The 25,704-nt window shown below is 33.9% G+C and overlaps 1 protein-coding gene across 1 annotated transcript in view; it reads right to left on the reverse strand.

The window, feature by feature from the left end:
* LOC111054278 (NACHT and WD repeat domain-containing protein 2) overlaps nucleotides 1-24,855 on the reverse strand; it is a 129,580-nt gene extending 104,725 nt beyond the window's left edge. The window contains exons 1-6 of the mRNA XM_039419720.1: nucleotides 24,636-24,855; nucleotides 22,955-23,043; nucleotides 18,117-18,233; nucleotides 13,659-13,862; nucleotides 10,974-11,118; nucleotides 5,460-5,685 (exon numbers count right to left, since the gene is read on the reverse strand). Coding sequence (XP_039275654.1) covers nucleotides 5,460-5,685; nucleotides 10,974-11,118; nucleotides 13,659-13,862; nucleotides 18,117-18,233; nucleotides 22,955-23,043; nucleotides 24,636-24,738 — 884 coding nt within the window. The 5' untranslated portion in view covers nucleotides 24,739-24,855. The remainder of the gene's footprint in view (nucleotides 1-5,459; nucleotides 5,686-10,973; nucleotides 11,119-13,658; nucleotides 13,863-18,116; nucleotides 18,234-22,954; nucleotides 23,044-24,635) is intronic.
* Nucleotides 24,856-25,704: the final 849 nt, after the last annotated feature.

Consider the following 25,704-nt stretch of genomic DNA (forward strand, 5'->3'; position numbering starts at 1 on the left):
GCTCCTGAAATTTTTACAGATATGGGACTTGTGGCAGTTGATAGAGCTATCGATGACTATTTTAGGTATGAATTTGATCAAAATCGTTGGAGCCGTTTCGAGAAAACACGAAAAACCTGTTTTGACACCATTTTCGCCATTTTAGCCGCCATCTTGGATTGCATTTGATCGAAATTGTTCGTGTCGGATCCTTATAGTGAAAGGACCTTAAGTTCCAAATTTCAAGTCATTCCGTTAATTGGGAGATGAGATATCGTGTACACAGACGCACATACATTCATACACACACACACACATACACACACACACACACCACACACACACACACACACACAACACACACACAACACACACACACACACACCACACACACACAACACACAACACACACCACCACAAACACACACACCACACCACACACACCAACACACACACACACACCACACACACACCACACACACACACACACACACACACACACACACACACACACACACACAACACACAACACACACACACACACCACACACACACACACCACAACCACACACACACACACCACACACACACACACACACACACACACACACACACACACCACACACACACACCACACACATACAGACCAATACCCAAAAACAACTTTTTTGGACTCCGGGGACCTTGAAACGTATAGAAATTTAGAAATTTTGGTACCTTAATTTTTTTCGGAAAGCAATACTTTCCTTACCTATGGTAATAGGGCAAGGAAAGTAAAAAGAGACAATGTCATACCTAATACCTCATGTGATACGTACATTTCAAGAAACATATCGTGACACATGTGACACATTTTAAGCGACATATTGTGTCACATGTGACACATTTAAAGCAAAATATCGTGTGGCATGTGACATGGCACTCACCTTGACAGAATTGTTGCACGCATGCAGATGTTCAGGATTTCAGTGACAATTTGTCCTGGTGGCGAAGAGTCCTCCTTCCTCATGGCGCGGTCCACCAGTTTCACTATATTCTTGTAGAAATGTGTGATGAAATGCTGCAAATACTCTTCGTGTGTCTCTGGGTCCAAGCCTTCACGCCCGATCCATTCTATCGTGTACCTGAAAGTACAAAGAAATTTACGATATTAAAATAATTTACAGAAATATTCGATAATTTTAATTATTGTAAATTACTGAAAATTGTCATGTCAATATATTTTATTGATTAATGCAATAAGTAGATCATCAAAATGATAGGGAGAGAAAAAATTAGGTAACCTTGTGCTATTCCTCTCCCAAATTTGGATAATGTTACACATAGTCCGAAATAGGTTAAGTCTTGTAGTTGTTCACTTAACAAAACAGTCCTAAATTTTATTATTTCCACAAAATAAATTATATTCAAGCCGATAGTTTACACATAGTCCGAAATAGGTTAAGTCTTGTAGTTGTTCACTTCACAAAATTTCCAGTCTTTTTTACAAAGTGGATTTTTAAATTTAGATGCTTCAAAACCAAACATAGAAGAAATATTTCACATTAGTTTCACTAAAATAGGGGATATTCACATATTAAAGAAATATTTTCGAAGAACCAAAAAAAGGGTCTATTTCTTATATACGTTTGATCTTTATGCCTGATCCACTATATCGTGTATGTGTATTTAAAAGTACAATGAAATTAACAATTTAATCTGATATTAAAAATTATGCATAGAGCCTATGACACTTACCCTCTTAATTTATTTTTGATTCAAAAGTACATAATTAAGACAATTTTTAAAAAACCTAGGTTATATTCAAGTGAATCCCTCTTTGTTGAATTTAATGTACGTAATGACAATAAGGCAACTTTATTTCAAAAGAATTCTTAAACATTGTTAAAAACAAAGATACATTTATCAGAACTGATAAACTGTTTTATAACTTAAGACCTGACACATCTTTGAAATATATTATCCCTAGCCGTCAGGCTCGCTTCGCTCGCCATATCCGTCTAGCCAGGGGGCTCCGCCCCCTGGACCCCCGACTGGATCGTCCAAAGATAAGATCAGCAGGCTCGCTTCGCTCGCCTGCATTTTTCGTTTAAGCATTTTTATCATAATTATGTTAGGACGATCCAGTCTGGGATCCAGACTAAAGTCTGGCTAAACGGATATTGCGATCGAAGAGAGCCTGACGGCTAGCAATATAATATTCCCAGGAATAGCTCTGATTAAAGTAGCAGTGCCCAATAATTTTTTCCGCGATAAATGCATTTCAATCTTCAACTTGGTGCCAACCTTAACAAAATTATTAATTTAGTTACCAGTTAACAACTGTTCGAAGAGGTACTCTATCTAGATTATAGTTCTATAGTAACATATGATATGGAAATTTCAATATAATTAAGAGATTGGGAGAAGAAGAATATAATGCTAAAAGGCGAACTTTAAACCCTTAAAAACAACCCTTAGAGTTAAAATATGCCAAAAGATTTCTTAGTGCGCCTCTAAAGGGCCAACTGAACATACCTACCAAATTTGAACGTTTTGGTCCGGTAGATTTTAGTTATGCGAGTGAGTGAGTGAGTGAGTGAGTGAGTGTGCCATTTCGCTTTATATATATAGATGATTCAAAGTTGAGCTTTTAAGAAGACAGATCATGTATATGAGCACTAGATTTATAAATATTTTACCATTTGATTTTGAATTAAAAGTCCGAGATAGAATGATTGATACTTGGATAAGGAGAGGTTCTTTTTTTCACTGGGAGCGGAATTGTGGTAGTGTCAATTTGATTTGTCTTTTTCTCATTTAATTTTGTTTTTCATTCGTTTTTAAGCTATCTATGTATCTACTCGTTTATTCTTTTTAATTGATCTACTTTTTTTCAAGTTTTTTTTTATTTATTTATAAATACTCCCACCAGCGGGCAAGATGTTTTTTCTTTTGCTGGTGGCGCCTAAAAAATTCTACTTTCATCTTAGGTTTTCATGATTAGTCAAGTTCTATTCTATGTTATTTCTTAGTTTAGATATTGTGATCTGGAATTATATTATTAGGTAATTTGGAGTATGTATAACTGGAGATTCTAACGACAATGAAAGAAAATCTGTTCTATTACAATAGAATATTACAATATAAATATTAATATTATATTACAATATATATATTAATATTACAATAGAATAGGATATTATAATATAATATCCTACATTATAGGTTTGTCAACTCCTACAGTGTACGGTATTCAAAACATATTAATTTTGAAAAAAACAATTCAACATAATATCTTTGAGTAGGCCTACAATAGAATCAGCAATTTGTTCTGATATTCGGTAATTTGGATTATTGTAAAACTGGAAAATTATTGTCATGTCAATGAAAGACAATCTGGTATATGTTTCATTACAGGGTTGTCAACTTGTACAGTGTAGGCTTGAACTCTTTCCACTGTCATTTTTTGTTCAGAATGGGTTTGGAACTCCCTCACTCTATACGGAATTTTGCCCGGCGCCAATCAATTACTATGAATTGATAAGATACACTGTATTATTTATTTATTTATTTATTTATTAGATAGAGCGAACAATACAATAGTCGGAAAAGAAAAAACAGGCTATTGCCCAAAACTTCTTCAATTTCCTGATTTTGTCACAAATCGTCCAAATATTATATATGCAGGTTAGGTTCACTTCAATTTCAACACAAATCTTCAATCTGAAACATGTTACAAGAAATCAAGTGACACAATAATTGTGCAGAATCAAAGTTTCCAAAGAACACAACAAAATTTTACACAAATAGAATAGTTATAATCATTATATAACTTCACTCACTGTGTGGATACTTATAATTCACTCACTGAACTAATAATAGTATAGAAGAAAAAGATAAAAAAAGATAGATCAGGTCGTGTGTAAGGGAATGTATAAAGTGAAAGGCAAAACAAGGTTAATTAAGAATTATTAATAAACTTAAACTTAATGAATTTATAAAATTGATTTAAGTATAGTAATGATTCAAATATACAAGATGATTGAGTTTTTGAAAGTACTTCAAACAGTAAAATTTAACAAACAGTTCCTATTTATCAGATTGGTTGAAGAGTAGAATATAAAATCAAAATATTGAATACCACTAGTTGAAAATATGATTACAGTCAAAAATAAAAGAATTAATGAACTTTTAAGAATGATTGTGATTAGGGGAGCCTTGCTTTAAAAAACTATTATTTGTGCTTACAAGAAAATTTCAACTATAAGCTTCAATGAATTAATGAAGACTGTGTCTATAGATATGAATCTAAAAAGAAGTAATAATTAGTTTGCTCTTTACTATGATGCTATGAAATTGATGTACTTATTTGGGCTTTTTAGGGTGGGTGGTGTGGATTTGAAATAAGGAGAATTGAGAATATTCTAAATAAGGAGAATATTCTCAATAGTTTCGAGAAACGGTTCTATTTATTATTCTAGCTCTCCGAGTGTCCATATTCTCACAATACAATTTCAGAGCACGTGTTACAACAAATAAGAGAAATCTACAATTTTTTAATTTTAGGAGAGCACGTGGTCGCCATTTGTGGCTCAGGCTTTATCCAAACTGTTGTAATTTTTAAGTGTAGCCTGAATTAAAAAATCCAACCTTTTTCAAATTTATTTTATATCTCACAACATTGGTTCGATTTATAATATTTATGTCATTTCCAAGAGAGTGAAAGAAATCAATCAAAACATGTGAGAATAAAATAAAGTTTACAATAGGGTAGCCTACTTTGAATTTTCAATTTTCACATAATAAATATGAGTAGCCCTTATCAAGAAAGTGGATACAGTTATGTGATTGTTCACAATATTTCTATTTTTGCATGATGCCTAAATATTGTATACATATTCCTATGCCGTAATTGTAATTATGAGAACATTTATTTCATTTCATTTCATTCATTTATTATTACATCAATTTTTGAGTAACACTCATTTGACTGGTGTGACATGTCAATACTATAACAAATTATATTAAAAGACTTAGTTCTAACTTCTTGAAAGTAAATAAATAAATACACTCTATGATGTATCTCATCAAATTCACATGGAAATGAAAGTCACAAAAAGTTAAGTTACACTCTACAGCCCCTTTTCACAAATTAAAATTCGGCAGCAGAGTATAGGGCTTTCTCTACTAGCATTTTTCGACTGTTAGTTTGAATTTGTTTATTGAATCTAGATTTCTGATGGCTGCAGGTAATTTATTAAAAATACGTATTCCAGAGTAGAATGGAGTTTTTTCTAGAGCTGTGTGCCTATGTACTGGAAAAGCAATGAGACTACTATTACGTGTATTATACTCGTGATTATCTGTGCAGAATTGAAATTTATCTAAATTCTGTTCAACAAAAACCAACAATTGATAGATATAAATAGATGGTAGCGTTAGAATGTTTAGGTTTTGAGCAGTCTTTTGCTGAAACTTTTAATACTTTTCATAATCACCTTTGATAGTTGCTAGCTTCTATCTTGGCAGTCAGTCTTTCATCTCTCAAATTGGCGAGCAGTCGGGAGGCCTCAATGTCCACGCTTCGATTCATTATGTCCAGAAACAGTGAAGCCTTCTTCAGATTCTGAAGATTGATGTTGTTTATGTAGCGCACATAGGCCAGGCAATGGTTCTTCGTGTTCTTCACATTCAGAACTCCGTTTATCACTTCTCTCTCTGTCACTGAAAAACAAAATTCAGAAGAAATTCAGACTTTTAAAAAGAATTGAGTTGGTTGAAGACTCGATTATTAAATGAATAATAAATAAATATAATTTTATTGCCGCTCAACATTACAATAGTTATAGACAACGTCAGAAATTACAGTTTTGCATACATAGTCAATGACTATTATCAAAAAATTAGACTATAGTGTTGTCAAAAATGGTTCAAAAACTAATACTTTTTCAATCTTACTTTAATACTGAAATAATATTACTGTACTGTCACTTTGTAAGTATAATTAAAAATAGATCAAGACCGAATTATTAAATAGATAGCAGTTCGTCGTGGAAAGTAAAATATATGAAAAAGTATCCTACAACAAGTAGGTAGTAACTCAGTTGGAATGTGTAAGATACTATAGTGGGGTTCACGTTACAATGGCAGTTTTTGATTAGCAATGGTATTGCTATCCTTGTCTATCATTCAACAAAGCGGATAGCGCTATCTCTTTCTCGCTTTGCTCTGTTCCCAGATCGTCTTTTAACAATGTAGAGTTTATATTAATTAACAAAATATTTCATCTCAATTATGAATATTCATTATCAAATTATTGAAAAATAAAATTCCTCGCTTAATAAAATATAATTGATTATTTTAAACAAGAATGAACAGTTAATTGACCGAGCGAAGTGAGGTCTAAGATTCAAGTCGATGGTTTGGCATTTCTCTTAATGTTTAAATGTTTGAATGTTTAAATATTCATATGTTGCGCATTTACGGCGAAACGCGGTAATAGATTTTCATGAAATTTTACAGGTATGTTCCTTTTTAAATTGCGCGTCGATGTATATACAAGGTTTATGGAAATTTTGCATGTAAAGGATAATATGAAAGGAAAAAGGAGCCTCCTTCATACGCCAATATTAGGGTAAAAATCAGACTATAGAATTATTCATCATAAATCAGCTGTTTAGTTGACTATAATACTACCAGTTCAAAAACATCGAACATCTTGAAAATGTATCTTTCCATCAACGTTGTAGACAGTTGCAGCCAGACCTGATAACAGCGCTCACACTTACTAAAAGCGACTATAGAATTATTCATCATAAATCAGCTGACAAGTAATTTCACAGATGTGTGGAGAAGCCAGTCTATTACTGTATTTGTATAAGGTCCATAGTTTCAATCGAAGACCTTAAAGAGGTATCATGCATCTTTAAGCTGGGTTTACACCACAGTTAGTAACAAAATGGTTATGTTCAATCTATTATGATCTATAAGGATTGAGTTATTAACATTTTGTAATAATTAACTTTGGTCTAATCGCAGCTTTAAGGTCTTCGGTTTCAATACTTTGTTTTGCAGTCATGGTATTATTATGCGTGCCCATTAGCATCAATATTCTCACATTCGAGAAAACTGATTTAATAGGTGATTAAAAATAAACAAATGAACTAATTAATGCTAGAGAAATTATAATATTTTTTATTGTAAAAATTAATTTTCATCAGATAGCAAGATTATCACGGAACACTGGATGAATTATATCATAATGGAATACAAATTCAAACGTGAACTGAGTTTGTTAACATTTAAAACAAATGACATCAGGTACTTGTGGATGATAATACTGCGTGAGGTCTACTGTTCACAGAACTACTAGTTAACTTTATTGTCAATAATATATTATTCAATTCTTTATTGATTCATACAACAAGTACATCATCAAAAATGATAGGGAGAGAAGAAATAAGTTAACCTTGTGCTATTTTCCTCTCCCAAATTTAGATTTATTTATTCATTTGCATAAATACATAGATAAGATAATTGGATAAGGTTACACAGTCCGAAATAGGTTTAGCCTTGTAGTTGTTCACTTGACAAAATTTTCAGTTCTTAATTATTTTCACAAAGTAGATTTTTAAATTTGAATGCTTCAAAACCAAACATATAAGAAATATTTTAAATTATTATCAATTCAATTCATTCACATTACTCAAGAAACGAATTAATGAGAATAGCCTAATGTATAGAAGACATTTTAAAGTGACAGTAGTTATTTGTACGGTATATTAGTAAGATTGAAAAAGTATTATTTTTTGAAATATCTTCGACAACACTCCAGTTTAATCATTTAAATAGTATTTATTTATTAAAGCTATACTCACGTGTGGAGCTCTTTCGAATTTATTCTAGAAAATACTAGTTTTAATAACAGCTTATTATTCAAAAAATTATACTATAGTGTCCTCAAGAATATAGATGAAATACTAAAACTTTTCTAATCTTACTACAATACTGAAATACGGTCATTACTGTATTGCCACTTTGTAAGTGTCATTCTTTATTTTCATATATTATTTTTCATATTATTTCCATTATACAAGTACATCATCGAAATGATAAGGAGAGAAGAAATAAGGTAACCTTGTGCTATCTCTCTCTCAAATTGAATAGGGTTACACATAGTCCGAAATAGGTTAAGTCTTGTAGCTCTTCAATTCACAGAATTTTTAGTCCTTGAATATTCCCACAAAGTAGATTTTCAAATTTAGATGCTTCAAAACAAAAAATAGAAGAAATATTGCAGATTATTGTAACTGAAATTGGGATATTCACATATTGAATAATAAATTTATTCAAAGTGTGGTGATATTAAGTGCAATATTTGACTATAATTCAGTGTTTTAATCATCCTACATTCAAAATTTCTTGTTCATACATATTTTTGGACAGAATTGAACTTTAACTTTCCACAGTAACTTAAGAGCATAACCTATTTTTAGAAATTTTATTATTTTTCAAAATTTGGGAACAGAATAGTTTGGGCTTGCCTGTTGTTCTTTCCTGATCATATTCATATGATCTGTAATTGTATAAATAAATAAATGATAATTTTGAAGAAATAGTGAAAGACAAAATTAAAAATATATAGAAAACAAATTATTAAATGAATAGCAGTTCGTCATGGAAAGTAAAATAAATGAAAAAGTATCCCCAACAAGTAGGTTGTAACTCAGTTGAAATGTTTAAGATACTATAGTGAGGTTCACGTTATAATGGCAGTGTTTGATTAGCAATGGTATTGCTATCCTTGTCTATCATTCTACAAAGCGGATAGCGCTATCTCTTCTCGCTTTGCTCTGATGCCAGATCGTCTTTTAACAATGTAGAGTTTATATTAATTAAAATATTTAATTTTAATTATGAAAACTATTCAAAATATAATTTCTTGCTTAATGAAATATAATTGATTATTTTAAACGAGAATGAACAGTTAATATTACATCAATAAACCTGTATCAGCTACCGTCTATAGAATGCATTGACAAGACAGAGGTTCGGCAGCGTTGTTCTCCTATCTTTCTCCACTGCCATTATAACGTGGACCTCACTATAAATGTTTTTGCTTGCACAAGTCGGTAATTCCTTAAGACACGTTGTCACTCTGTAAAGGATTGTCTCTTCTTGTGATAAGCCGGTTGACAGCCAGTAAATCTTTTTGCAGTGACGGTATTCGTCGGATTGGGTAGGCTACTGTTCTTCTTCTTTGGTTTTCAACTTTCAGCAAAAGAGCTACAAGTTATCTTTGAGATAAATGTGAAATATTTCTTCCATGTTTGGTTTTGAAGCATCTGAATTCAAAAATCTACTTTGTGAAAATAATTGGGGACTAAAAATTTTGTGAAGTGAACAACTACAAGACTTGACCTATTTCGGACTTTGTGTAACATGATCTAAATTTGGGAGAGGAATAGCACAAGGTTACTGTATTTTTTCTCTCCCTATCATTTTGATGATGTAATTATTGTATGAATCAATAAAAAAATATTTATACGTTTTACAGTAGAAACATAACCTATTTTTTGGACATGTTATTAATTTATCAAAATTTTGGTATGGAATAGATTCGGGCCAAGCCTGTTGTTCCTTCCTAATCATATTTATATGATTTGTGATTCTGTCCACGAATGAATAAATAAATGATTCTCGAATAGACCTAGCCATTGTTGTGTCTATGCAAGTTATGATATAATACATTACATTAATATTATAATATACGGTAATACATAAATAGAACTCTCATATTTATCAACAGTTATTTACAAAAATAATGAGAACCTCTAAAGAATCCTCTATGGTGAGGTCTACGCTATAACGGCAGTGGAGAAAGATAGGAGATCAACGTTGCCGATCCTCTGTCTTGTCAATGCCTTCTACAGACGGTAGCTGATACAGGTTTATTGATGTAATATTAACTGTTCATTCTCGTTTGAAATGATCAGTGTTATATTATATTTTTCAACAATTTTATGATGAATTTTTATAATTTAAGATGGCAAATTTAGTTAATTAATTATAAATTCTACATTGTAGAAAGACGATCTGGAAACAGAGCAAAGCGAGAAAGAGGCAGTGCTATTCGATTGTTGGATTATAGACAAAGATAGCAATTGATACCATTGTTAATCAAACACTGCAATTGAATCGGTCTGAAGAGAAAGGGAACATGTCAAAAATCAGAATTTTTCAGGGGAGAGAAAAAACTGAATAGCCTACAGATAAAAGTTTTGATAATTTCAAGATTGTTTTTTGTCATTAGAGTGCAAACTCTTCTAAGACAACAATTTTAATCCAGTATATAAGCACTTATATAAGATTCACCCCTTTAAATTGAGTTTTTTGTTAACTTCCTTTTACTCATGATGATAAAGTATCACTCTTCAACTTTTACAATAAACACCTCAACCGAAAGCAATCTAACATCAAAGCAACGCGTGAATCACAGGTTACCTAACAATAGCATAAAAATCACAACTGACAAACAGCTCATTTCCGACTGTTCGGCGTTGAAAGGAAACATGTGTTATGGCTAGTCCCCTTACACCCCTAAAAATACGATATCTGTTTCTCGTATAAAGAGAGTGCTGACATGTTCCCCTTTCAAATCCAATCTATGTATCCCACAGCAAACAACTTATTTCAACCAAAAAAAAAATAAAATTTTGACATGTTCCCTTTCTCCTCAGGCCGATTCAATTATAACGTGGACCTCACTATAGTAATGTATAAGAGATCATACTCTCTTATAATGTTTACTCGATTGGTTTGATAAGAAATTTTTTCATACAAGAATTGTGTCCCAGATTATTCCTACTTCAGCTCTGTGAAGCTGACTTGGAAGAAATTGAAAGAATGACGCTGCCACTCTATATACAATATTACTGTCAGTATAATTCTGAAATTATAATTGTATGAATTTTTGTATTGTTCAAAGGCAGGATAAAATTTATTCTCATTACCTGACATGAAGTAGTTGTGCATAATATCCTTTGGAATTTTGCCAGCGTTAAACAGCTGGGCGGCAGCTTTTCTCAGAAGCTTTTGCATTTTTCCAAGAGTGTCCCACCATACTGCTTGGTCATGCTGCTGTAGCTTCGGAATCCTCTGAAATGAAATCAAATAATATTTATTATTCTTACAAAAATCTAGGAGTGCAACAGGCATAACAGCCCTGTTATGCTTAATATGAGCATATCCAGCATAATATGTAATGCCTGGGGTGAAGACTCTCGATAGTCAGATATTGTCTTCACCCCAGACTCTTATTCTAAAAACTATAGTGAGGTCCACGTTATAATGGCAGTCTTTGATTAGCAATGGTATTGCTATCCTTGTCTATCATTCAACAAGGCGGATAGCGCTATCTCTTTCCCGCTTTGCTCTGTTGCCAGATCGTCTTTTAAAAATGTAGAATTGATAATTAATTAACAAAATATGTGTGATAATTTTCAACAAAAATGGTGAAGACGATTTTGAGAATGTTTTTTTTTGTGTGAAAATTGAGTTTCAACCTTCTTTTACCTCAAAATTGTTCCAGCAATCAGTTTTTTACTTAAATATAATATGTAATGCTAGTTCGCCTCCATGGTGCACATTGGGTAATGCTAAATGGACAAGCAAATAATGGCGGTCAGACAAACTTATGTTCTCCTGACCGAAAACTACACAACATCTCAAAGAATTTGGAAATATACAGTGTTTATGTAGGCATTTGAGACTCATGAGTTTTATATTATGTGTTGTGTTTCTGCCATACACGATATATAATAAAACAAAATATTTTATCTCAATCATTAAAATTCATTATAATATAATTCTTGAGAAATTATTTTCCTGGTTAATAAAATATAATTGAACTAAGAACTAATCAAATTGAGAAATGATTGGGAATTCTTAGAGAGAATGTATCAAAGCTTATAGTTTTTATAAAATAACTTGGGACTTGGCCCGAGGAAACTACAGCTTTGCCCATTTGAGTGTAATTATTGTTATACTTTCTCAAATTTCTAATTCAACCACAGGATTGTTTGTAGAGTATAATCATCGATGACCCCGTAGTCTATAGTCAGGTCAACATTATAATGACAGTCCTTGATTAGCAATGGTATTGCTATCCTTGTCTATGATTCAACAAAGCAGATAGCGCGATCTCTTTATCTCATTTCTCTGTTGTCGGATCGTCTTTTAACTATGTAAAATTAATAATCAGTTAACAAAATATTTCATCTTAATCATTAAAATTCATTATGAAATTCTTTTAAAATATAATTTCTTGCTTAATAAAATACAATTGATCATTTCAAACGAGAATAAACAGTTAATATTGCATTAATAAACCTGTATCAGCTACCGTCTGTAGAAGACATTGACAAGACAGAGGATCGGCAACATTGTTCTGCTATCTATCTCAACCTCCATTATAACGTGGACCTCACTTTAAATGAAAGACGTGATCTGAAATTGACGTAGGCCTACATTGTACCGTACCTCTAAATTGCTATAAGATTGCAAAACTACTCTCTGATATCAGCGCATCAAATTCAAACAAGTATAAAGTTTGACATTCTTGTAAAAGTCCTAATTTGCTGACTTGACAGATAGCGTGCAGGTCGGGAATCACGAAACAAGGGGGAAAACAAATTTCTTTTCAAAGTTTGTAAGTCTTGCAATATAGAGTTCAGCTCTCGTGACAACAATTTCCCCATCACTTTTGTCTCAGTGAATTTATTTTTACTGGTTTAATATTATTTTTGTCTAAATTGCAATGAATTTATTCTTTATTGACATTCCATTTTTGATAAAATACAGTTTTGCAGATATGGTAATCTGTATTATTCTCAATTGAATTATTGCGATGTCAAAGTTTTTTCTAGATAATTTATTGTATAATAAAGGAAAGAGCTGGCTTATACACGTACGGGATAGGAAATACACAAATGACGCATCATCACGTCTGAACTACTGGACTGATCAACTTTAAATTTTGCATATAGATTCTTAATTAACCGAGGATGGTTGTAGGCCTATTTTGAATATTCTTCAAGATTTCAGTGCGTCAAGTTTTCAGTAGATCAAGTTTTTATTAGACCCTTGCGGAGTAGGTGTTACCTGCTAGTTCATAATAGTCAATTTCAGTATTTGATATGACATACTTTATAAATAATATAGAATATTATATGTATTTTATACATAAATAGAATAGAACTAAGGACTACTATAGTGAGGTCCACGTTATAATGACAGTGAAGAAAGATAGGAGAACAACGTTGCCGTTGTGCGTTCTTGTCAATGCCTTCTATAGACCGTAACGGATACAGGTTTATTAATGTAATATTAACTGTACATTCTCGTTCAAAATAATCAATTATATTTTATTAAGCAAGAAATTATATTTTTCAATAATTTTATAATGAATTTTCATAATAAAAATAAAATATTTTGTTAATTAGTTATTAATTCGACATTGTTGAAAGACGATCTGGCAACAGAGTAAAGCGAGGAAGAGATAGCGCTACCCGCTCTGTTGAATGATAGACAAAGATAGCAATACCATTGCAAATCAAACACTGCCATTATAATGTGGACCTCACTATAATAAATAAATATGAATCGAATATTTTCTCATGCAATTGGCCCCAACTCACCTTGTTATTAAAGTTGATCAGAATGGACGATATGGGCTGCAACACTGATATGGGCGGCACTGCATTGCTATCCTTCCTGTACCACATGTCCAGTAGGGTGACATCCGTACCACCGTTGGCCAACTCGTCCCGGAGCATCTGCAGTTCTGAGCTGAGGATGTAGGTGGGGATAGGACGGTAGCCATACTTCTGACCCAGAAATACCTTTCACAAATATCACAAACAGTTATTACACTCTGAGGCCCGGTTGCACAACAGCCGGTTAAATTTCAACCGTCATTAATTTCACGAGAACCAATCAGAAAAATCGTTTTTGAAAAGACGCCTTCTCTGATTGGTTTTCGTAAAATTAATCACGGTTAAAATTCAACTGGCCCTAAATTCAGCTGTTCTTAGTGAGAATTTGTGTGTATTTTTGGCTTCAAAATTCATAAAATAACTTAATTAATACAATGTGCAGTGATAATTAAGTGTAATATTTAACTATAATTTGGTGTTTTAATTTTTCTAAATTTAAAATTTGCATCTCATATTTATTTTTGGACAAAAGTTGAGCTTGAACTTCTCACAGAAGAAACATAACCTATTTTTTGGACATGTAATCAAAATTTGGGAATGGAATAGTTTTGGGCCAAGCCTGTTGTTCCTTCCCAATCATATTTATATGATTTGTTATTGAATCCACGTATAAATAAATAAATAATAAATAAATAAATAAATAAATAAATAAAATTACCTCTATCAAATTGTACAGAAATTTCATTTGCTGATGACACAGCGCTAGTATTTTTGGGTAAATCATGGATGGAAGTTTATCAGAGTGCTGATCAGGGTTTGAGAATTATGAAAAATTGGATGAACGATCATGTTTCAACTGTCAACTTGAATAAAACAAAATATATCACTTTTTCCCCAACAACAGCAGGTCAACCGGATGATGCATTACAATTGAATATGCACACCGACTGTATATCAAATGATATTAATGATTGTGTCAACAGATTGAGAAGGTAAATTCTGTAAAATATTTGGGAATAATGTTGGACAGACATTTGAAGTGGGAGTCTCATATTAATTATCTGTCCTCTAAACTCAAATTTCTAATTTACAATTTTTACAGAATTAATCAACTCAAAGACCTTAATATAATAAGAACAATTTACTTTGCATATGTCCATTCTTCATTTCAGTATGCAATTGAGGCATATGGGGCGCTGCATTTGACTGTCATTTTAATAAAGTGTTCACATTGCAAAAACATCTTATAAGGGCAGCGTTGGGTAGACCAAGACGATACCCAAGTCGGACCCTTTTTGAAGAATTGGATGTACCCACCCACAGACAAATTTATGTAATGAAGATTGTTTTGCATCTGAATAAAAATGAGAGTATTTTGGAAACCAAAATTACACCCTACCCGACGCGCCCATCAGTTTCAAATATTTTTAATATAGATTTAGTAAGACTGGTGGTATGTAGACATCATTTTTTATACTTTTGTAACATATTTTGTAACAAAATTCCGATATATTTCATCAATAGTAAATTAGCTAAAACTCTTCTCGAAAAAATATCTGGGCTAAGAAAAAATTTATTCAACACTTCCCAAATTCTAATAATTTAATGTAATAATAATTTATATAATGTAAAGTTACGGAAAAATTATTCTTATAGATCTATAGATGTAGCCTACAATACTGTTGTCAATCAGTTATGGCATTGATAATATCACGTGGTATTGAGCAATGATTGTTTGTCAGATTGGCGTTTTATTGATAGTTCATTTTGTTGTTTTGGTTTGTAGCCGGATGGGATATCTTATTTTTGTTTTTGCCTTTGTATTTTTATTTTCTTTATACTAATCTCATTGTTTGTAGTTTTATCATTTTGCAAGAAAGTTTTAAAAAATATATATCGAAAATTAACTTACAGCTAGCGCACAAGTTCGCTTTGCTAGCTGTGCCAATTCTATTTATTCAATCGAAATGGTGTATTTCATTTCGATGATTATGTATCTACTGAATATTTCAGTTATTATTGTATTAATAATTTGGAATATTTCAAGTGATTTGTATTTTGGCAAAATAAAGATTTTGATTTTTGATTTTTATTGTACACTAAGAGATTATAAAAGAATGAAACCATAGAGGAAAGATAGCATATAAGAAGATATACCATGGTATGAGTCGTTTAGGTTCCAAATTTCAATCAAATTTGATTTTAATTTAAATTCAGGTGCCAGGCACAGTAGAGTACTTCAGCAGTTTTATCTGCAAACAAGAACTATCTCGAATTTCCATTCTCAAAAATAGTGTCAAACAGCTACTAAAACTGCATTTTATCATGCTATTTCCCAGTGGCGGCTGGTGTAAATTGGGAGATTGCAGATATCAATCCCAACTTTCGTGGTAAATAAGAAAGCAATAAATTGGGATTATTAAATTGTCATTACACGGAACTTGAATTATATCAATTTTTTCTCAACATAATTCCAACTGTAAGAGATGATAAGGAATAAATGAGTAAGTTACAAGATTCAAACAATACAATAGAAATAGAAAACCCACAACTTTTTTACATCTATCAGTCTCTATTATAGTCTGGGAAGACAATAGCACAAATATATATCGTTTAACTGTCACTTCCAATTTTGTACTTATACGCGCTAAAGTGAACCTAATTTTACAGCTTGTGTGGAATTTTCAAGATTTGGAGGTCTTCCAAACTTCCCAAGTTCAATTTCACCCACAATTGCTATTGAACTAAATGAATCATATACAATGAATTTTCAATAGAATAAATAAAGTTTTCGTTTTTTACACAATCATTTACATACCGGTATCAAAGAATAGATAATGTAATATGTATAAGTTACTCACTGTGCCGGTATCCTCGAATCAAAACAAACAAAACTTTTCAACTTGGTCTGTCGTCTGTAGGGTGATCTGATAGGCTATCGACTATCGATACGAAGGCCGTCTTCATAGGTCGATATTGTTGGTATCGTATGCTATATAGTGTGGTCCACCTTATAATGGCAGTGGATAAAGATAGCAGAATAGCGATGCCGATTCTCTGCATTAATTAATTATATTTCCACACGGTCAAAAACATAATGTTCATCGGTGTGGACCTAGAAAAGGATAGTACCACCGGCTTTGTCGAATGATAGACAAGGATAGCGAAACCAAAGTTGATTAAATATGTCATTATAACGTGGACCTCACTATACTATTACTTTAGTAATAGCAGAGACAAGAATAATATAGTACTCATCCTTCTTACTTATCCTTACTTATCCTTACTTATCCTTCATCTATGGTAATAGTCTGTAGGTATTGATATTATGCGTTCCTTCTTCGGACCGCGCAAATTCAAAATGTTGAACTATCTGTTCTGGCTTTCTACTGTATGGATTTTGTCGGAATTGAGAAATTAATTTTCAATAATTCGACCATCAAATGGAGGTGTTATTAAGACGTTTTAAAAAACGAAATTCTCTTTCTATTGCCTGATTTTTTGGAGGCTATGCAACCTTGCAACCTTAAAAGGGGAGCCGCCACTGCTATTTCCAATGTCAGACTAAATTTAGCCGGTTTCGGAGCTCAGGACTCAGCTGAGTTCTAGCATAGAGAAACAATAGCGTAAGTAGATATCTCATGGTATAGGGCGTTTATGTCGCAACTTTTACTGTTATCTCAAGCCGATAGTTCTTGTAATTCTTTCCCGTGAAGCTGTGTGACACTGGTAGTCTCTCATATTGTGCCGTTCATACATTGTCACCCCAACAAAACAGTAAAAATCGACAATAATCAATAGTAATCGACTTGAGATAACAGTGAAAGTTGCGACATAAACGCCCTATACCATGGAATATCTACTTACGCTATTGTTTCTCTATGGTTCTAGACTGTAGACAGCTGGAGTCAGAAAATTGGCTTTCCGAACATAGTGACAGTCCACGTTTGAATTAAATTTCGAAAAACTAGAAAATTGAACACAAAATAAAATAAAGGGAAAATAGTGTAAAGTTTCAGCTATTTTGAATTATAATTGGGAATTTTTCATTCCGTCAAGGAAAAACGTTTCCAATTATTATAGAAATGAGAAAATAAAGATTGTCATAAAAACTGCAACTACGCCCCGTTTCGGAAAACCAATTTTCTGACTCCAGCTCTTTAAAGTCTAGAGCTCAGCTAAGGCTAGACGCGCACCAGTTAGTCAAGACAAGACATGATCAGACACGTTCAGTCACAACACTTCACATTGCTGCTCATGAAGACATGTCTAATTGCTATGACTAATCAGTGAGAGTTGCCGCGTCATAAAAAACCATGTGAAAGTATTGTGACTAAACGTGTCTGATCATGTCTTGTCTTGACTAACTGGTGTGCGCCTAGCCTAAATCTTGAGCTCGGAAACCGGCTCTCATAGTTGATAGAGAATTCTTGTACTCACCACAAAGTTAGGACCCATTGATAAACGTTGACAGTTCTGGATTTCCCTCATGCATAGTTCTGTAGTCATGTGATCGTCGGTGGCTTCATCTCTCACTCCCCATCTCATGTCCACTACCTACGACAAACACACAATGATAGACAAGGATAGCAGCACCGATTTCAAATTGTTAATCAAATACTGCCATTATAGAATAGACCTCACCATACAGGTTATCAAAAGTAACACTGGTATAATAATAATAATAATATCGAGTGACCTGGCTGGCTCAGGTCTGGTGTCAGAGTTTTCAGGTCGCAGCTGATCAATTTCAGGGCCTCTGACATGACCTAACGACTGCTTTTTAGGCAGCCGGGACCGACGGCTTAACGTGTCCATCTGAAACACGGGAGTGGCCCGAGATAAATATCTTGCCCGGGCCGGGATTTGAACCCGGGCCTCTGAATCATAAAGCCAGCATCTGATCCACTCGACTACGGCCACTCCTAGTAACACTGGTAACACTCTAAAAGAAAAAAATCTGGTGTGGCGCACTCACACAACTTTCCTTGCCGTTATGAAAATTGATCAACTGACGCTAGTGTTCACGCGCATCTCAAGTCTACTATTCTAACATCTAAGCCAGCGAAAATAACGCTGCAGACACACGAAGTCTGCTATCTCTTCATAGTGAATGATTTGATAGAATTAACAGTTGCCAACAGTTTGCAATTTAATAATCTTATTTCTCGAACTTCGAGCTTATTTTCAATTCAAAGTGTAGATGTTATTGAACATTAATTGTAGAGATTCTTATGCTCAATCTTCTCCACTTCAATTTTTTTTAATTGTATCTGAAGCCTGATAATTGGAAATCTAAAATCAAATTTTGCATAGATGGGGCGGAGCTCCTGGGATTTCTACAGATATTGGACTTGCGGCAGTTTATAGAGCTTATCAATGACTATTTCAGGTATGAATTTGATCGAAACCGTTGGAGCCGTTTTTGAGAAAATCGCGAAAAGCCCTGTTTTTGACAACATTTTCGGCATTTTAGCCGCCATCTTGAATTGCATTTGATCGAAATTGTTCGTGTCGGATCCTTATACTGTAAGGACCTTAAGTTCCAAATTTCAAGTCATTCCGTTGATTGGGAGATGAGATATCGTGTACACAGACGCATACATACAGACCAATACCCAAAAACCACTTTTTTGGACTCGGAAGACCTTGAAACGTATAGAAATTTAGAAATTGGGGTACTTAATACTTTCCTTACCTATGGTAATAGGGCAAGGAAAGTAATTACTACAAAATTTATTAAAGCGACATCATTTTCAGATAAGCTAGGGATGGTTTATCTATATACAATTCAGTGCTTTCACCCTTTTCCCTAGAGGGAAAAACAGGCGAAAAGAGAGAGTAAAGTGGAGAAAATTGAGGGAATCAAGGAAGGAAAAGGTAGAGAAATGGAGGGAAATGGAGGAAGAAGGAGGGAGACGAAGGGAATTAAGGAGGGAAAAGATAGAGAAATGGAGGAAGAAGGAGGGAATTAAAGAAGGAGAAGATAGAGAAATGGAGGGAAATGAAGGAAGAAGGAGGGTTAAGGAGGGAATTAAGAAAGGAAAAGATAGAGAAATGGAGGGAAATGAAGGAAGAAGGAGGGAGAAGAAAGGGAAAGGAGGGAGAACGTAGGGAAACAGGCTAAACAAGAACCAAGCTGTTGCACAATCATTCCGAGAGACAAAATGTCAACACCGGGCGTTTTAAAGGCAGTGAGACTCATCCGATACTGTCTGCATTCTATAAGAACTGCACCAATGCTACCCATTCAACCCAAGTACTGACAGGTGGAGTGAATTTCTCACCAGAGGGAATTTACGCCTTATCGTGAAACATGTCACCGCCATTATAGGAGATAAGTTATGTGGGTCGGAGGTTACAGACAGAAAAGTAACCTTCAAGTAAGATGAGTAAAGTCATTTCAACGATAAAAAGAATAAGAAAATTTCTCATTTGAGAGAATACTAAAAGGAAAGTGAGAATAAAAAACAAGAATAGATGTCTTTGAGAGAGAACATTGAAAGAGGTAGTAAGAGAAGAGTGATGAATTGGCAGAAACAGTGCGAAGGAGAAGAAAAAGGAATAGAAGACGCGAGAAAGAAGAATATACTGTAAGGAAAGTGAGAATAAAAAAAGAAGAATAGAGGTGTTTGTTGGAGAACATTGAGGGAGGAAGAGGAAGTGGGAGAAAAGTGATGAATTGATAGAGAGAGCGCAAAGGAAAATGTAAAAAGAAGAAGAAGACATCAGAAGAAAGAGTTTATATCGTCAGAGAAATCCGTTCAGACATGCTTAAGACTTAACTGAGTTTTTCAAGTATTTCAGTTCAGAAAATACGAAAAGGAAAGTGAGAATAAAAACCAAGAAAAAAGGTGTTTGAGAGAAAATTGAGAGAGGAAGTAAAAGTGATGATTTGGTAGAGAAAGCGCGAAGGAGAAGAAAAATGAATAGAAGACGTAAGAAGAAAGAAAATACTGAAAAGAATGTGGGAATAAAAAAAGAAGAATGGAGGTGTTTGTGAAGAGCATTGGAAGAAGAAGAGGCAGAAAGAAAATAGTGATAAATTGTAAGAGACAGCGCGAAGGAGAAAAAAAAGAAATAGAAGACGTGAGAAGAAAGAAAGAAAGAATGTATGTCGTCAGAGAAATCTGTTCACACAACCTTATGAATTGACTGAGTTTTTCAAGTATTTGAGAAAATACTAAAAGGAAAGTGAGAATAAAAAGAGTACAATAAAAATGTTTTAGGGAGAACATAGTGTGTGAGAAAGATGTAGTAATAATGACAGTGGAAAAGGGAACTTGGCAACAATGTTTGCCTTTCATTTTTAATGACTTTATAACCTGAATCTCACATAAAAGTGATGAATTAGTAGAGAGCACGAAGGACAAGAAAAATAAATTTAAGACGTGATAAGAAAGTAAAAGAGAAAAAGAATGTATGAAGAGATAAAGAGGTAGTAAAAGGAGAGTGACGAACTGTCAGAGAGGGAGAGAGTGCGAAGGAGAAGAAAAAGAAATAGAAGACGTGAGAAGAAAGAATGTGTGTCGTCAAAGAAATCCGTTCAGACAGCCTGGCACATCATGGCACCCCTGAAGGGGGGTGGTGATGAGTAGGGGTACCCCTTTGAAGGGGAGGTGAGTAGAGGTACCCCTCAAGGGTGAAGGTGTTTGGGAGGGAGGGGAGGAAAGCTAAGGTTTCGGCAGAATCGATTGATGGGCTGTTTATAGAACAGTTCAACAATCTATAAAAACACCATTTGGTAGGGTGTCGAGATACCATTCTCCCCTCTGGATTTCCTTTACAGGGAATCCACATATTTTACAGGTACAGTAGCACCTCCATAACTCGTAGTTGATGGGACAAAGGGTTCACTACGAATTATGGAGGTTACGGACTATAGAGGCTATAGTGAGGTCCATGTTATAATGGCAGTGTTTGATTAGCAATAATATTGCTATCCTTGTCTATCATTCAACAAAGCAGATATCGCTATCTCTTTCCCGCTTTGATCTGTTTCCAAATCGTCTTTCAACAATTTAGAATTAATAATTAATTAACAAAATATTTCATCCTAATTATGAAAATTCATTATGGAATTATTAAAAAATATAATTTCTTGTTGCTCAATAAAATATAATTGATTATTTTAAACGAGAATTAACAGTTAATATTACATCAATAAATCTGTATCAGCTACCGTCTACATAAGGCACTAGCCGTCAGGCTCGCTTCGCTTGCAATATCCGTCTAGCCAGGGGGCTCCGCCCCCTGGACCCCCGACTGGATCGTCCAAGAATGAGATCAGCAGGCTCGCTTCTCTCGCCTGCATTTTTCATTTGAGCATTTTTATCATATGTTAGGACAATCCAGTCGGGGGTCCAGACTAAACGTCTGGCTAAACGGATATGGCGAGCGAAGCGAGCCTGACGGCTAGAAATATAATATTCCCAGGATTAAAGTAGCAGTGCTCAATCAATTTTTCCGCGATAAATGCATTTGAATCTTCAACTTGGTGCCAACCTAACAAAGTCAACTCAACTTAATGCCAACCTGACAAAATTATTAATTTAGTTGCCAGTTAACAACTGTTTCGAAGAGGTACTCTATCTAGATTATAGTTCTATAGTAACATATGATATGGAAATTTCAATTATAATTAAGAGATTGGGAGAAGAAGAATATACATGCTAAAAGACGAACTTTAAACCCTTAAAAACAACCCTTAGAGTTAAAATATAGCCAAAAGATTTCTTAGTGCGCCTCTAAAGGGCCAACTGAACATACCTACCAAATTTGAACGTTTTTGGTCCGGTAGATTTTTAGTACTGCGAGTGAGTGAGTGAGTGAGTGAGTCAGTCAGTCAGTCAGTGAGTGAGTGCCATTTCGCTTTTATATATATATAGATAGATTGGCAAGACAGAGGATCGGCTACATTGATCTCCTGTCTTTCTCCACTGCCATTATAACGTGCACCTCACTCTAGGAGGATGTGAGTGTGAGGAGGAGGAGGAGGAGGAGGAGGAGGAGGAGGAGGAGTACAATCATGGAGGTTGAAGAAGAAAACATATGAACTGCAGAATGCTAATTATTTCTAAGCAAAGATCAATTAATCATAAATAAAAAATGAATATTATGATCATAAATAAAAATATCAAAACATAAAACACATTTCCTGTGGACTGTGGAAATCATAGGACTACAGAGTTGCCAATTCTCAGTTACCTCCGCCTCCTATATTAGATAACAAGTAGAGTTATCCAATATATCTGATGTAAAATTAATTGAATGGTTACCTGGAACTCCAAGCCGTGTTTTTCACGACAGTAGTCCTTGATTTTCGGATAACACTGTGCCATCAGAGTATTTCTCTCCATTGTTGTATCTGTTAAAATAATACCATATAGAGAAACAAGAGCATAAGTAGATATACCGGGGTGTTTAATATAGGCTAAAATTGTTTGTGTAGTTGAGAAGTTGATATTGTGGTAATTATTCATATTGAATGAAAATGACTAAGAAATTGTCAAAAAACCACTGATTTATTGATAATTAGAAAGACCGGTTTCGGTTATTACACCATTGTCAATCTCTGATAAACTCAGACAAACTCTGTTTATCAGAGATTGACAATGGTGTAATAACCGAAACCGGTCTTTCTAATTATCAATAAATCAGTGGTTTTTTGACAATTTCTTAGTCTTTTTCATTCAATTTAATATAAGTGATACAATAGCATAGGTAGATAATATCCCATGATATAGGGTGTTTATGTCGCAACTTTTACTGTTATCTCAAGCCGATAGCCCACGTACTTCTTTCCCGTGAAGCTGTGTGACGCTTGTAGTCTCTCATATTGAGCCGTTTATACACTCTCACCCCAACAAAACAGTAGAAAATCTACAATAATCGACAGTGATCGGCTTGAGTTAACAGTAAAAGTTGCGACATAGACTAACAATACCAAGAGATATCTACTTACGCTATTGTTTCTCTATGATAATACTCTTCAATTTCACTTTCTATTTACGAACTGTTTGTTGATGATCACTGTTCAATACTTAAGTTACGACATAGCAGTCTGATTTTTAAAACTTGTAAAAATCATATTCGTTTTCAATTGTTTACCTCTTGCAAATTTCTATGGTAGAAAACTCAGTAGATTCTATAATCTGTTTTGCAATAACTGAGAAATTCAAAAACTCAGTTTCAATTTTGTCACATCCACATTATTTATTGATTCATACAAATAGTAGGCTACATCATCAAAATGATAGGGAGAGAAAAAGTTAGGTAGGTAACCTTGTGCTATTCTACTTCACTAACTTTACTTTTCTTGCTCGTCACAATAATTATTAAACTGCATTAAGGTATTCATCTCCCAAATTTAGATAAGGTCCGAAACAGGTCAAGTCTGTAGTTGCTCCCTTCACAAAATTTTCAGTCCTCAATTTCATTATTTTCACAAAGTAGATTTTGAGATTTAGATGCTTCAAAACGAAACATAGAAGTAATATTTCACATTATTATCACTAAAATAGGAAATATTCACATATTAAAAAATAATTTTGAAGAGCCAAAAAATAAAACTTGAAATTTATTAAATTTGTTGACGGACTGCAGTTTCGTGTTGAAATCTACACATCTTCATCTTTACCGCTGTACTGTAGTAGGTCCACATTATAATGGCAGTGGAAAAAATAGAAAAATAGCGTTGCCAATATCTACTTTTCTACTTCCTTCTGTAAAGGATGGCTGATACCGGTTTATCTAATGTAATTTATGTGAAATATCTTATGTAGAATAGCCTATATTTTCGAGATATATTTCTACATTGTTAAAAAACGATCTGGTTACTATGCGGGGCTAGAAAAAGGATAGCGCTATCTGCTTTGCCGGATGGCAGACAAGGATAGCAACACAAATATTAATCGAATACTGTCATTATAACGTGAACCTCTCTATAGTACCACTCACCTGTGAAAGTCGAACTCGTGAATATGCGCACAATTTTGGAGCTAACAGGTGGCAGACTCTCGAGTGAGCCGAGAAATATCAAATCCACTGTTCGGTCGTCCATATTGCTTCACCAATTTTATCCAATAAATTCTAAGTCTTTCTCTAGAAGGGAATCTGCAAACGGTATAGCATTGTTTTCCCAGTAGGCACCATTCTGTCAGCCAATGTTGAGATGAGAGATGATCTGAAAATGAAATGAAAACTTGGAAAATGTGAAAATTCATCTTTTAATTATTTTAATGTGGAAGAGTTTTCTTCATGAAATGTTTGTGGAAGTCTTAGGCCCGCCGCAAAGTAGACCCACGTTAATCCACAAAAAGCAACCCACGCCGTGGGATGTTTTGTAAACCATTGCTAGGCTTCTCTAGACATCTGTGTAATACATGCAATGAATAATCCACTTGTCAGCTGATTGATTATGAATAATTCTATAGCAATGGTTTACAAAACATACCACGGCGTGGGTTGCTTTTCGTGGATTAGCGTGGGTCTACTTTGCGGCGGGCCTTTGGGCCGGCTTCCGAGTTCGGGATTTAGCTAAGTTCTAGACTTTATAAACAGCTGGAGTCAGAAAATTGGCTTTCCGAAACGGGGCACAGTCATAGTTTTTATGATAATCTTTCTTTTCTCATTTCTATAATTGGAAACGCTTTTCCTTGACGAAATGGAACATTCCTAAATAATTTTAAATAGCTGAAACTTTACACTATTTCCTCTTCATTTTATTTTGTGTTAATTTTTTTCTAGTTTTTCGAAATTTAATTCAAACGTGGACTACGACCACGCCCCGTTTCGGGAAGCCAATGTTCTGACTCCAGCTGTTTGAAGTCTAGAACTTGACTAAATCCTTACCTCGGAAACCGGCCCTTGGATTTCCAAATTTTGCAAATAAATTCTAAAAATATCAATCTCGTGCCCCTCGAAGCCCAAATTTCAATTTCCTTCTATTTAATGATAATCCCTTAATGATAATAGGCTATGTCGTACTGTACAGTACTAAGAGCTAAAAAATCTATAGACCTACTTT

This window comes from Nilaparvata lugens, chromosome 1 (genome assembly GCF_014356525.2).
Source record: "Nilaparvata lugens isolate BPH chromosome 1, ASM1435652v1, whole genome shotgun sequence".
Taxonomy (NCBI): Eukaryota; Metazoa; Arthropoda; class Insecta; order Hemiptera; family Delphacidae; genus Nilaparvata; species Nilaparvata lugens.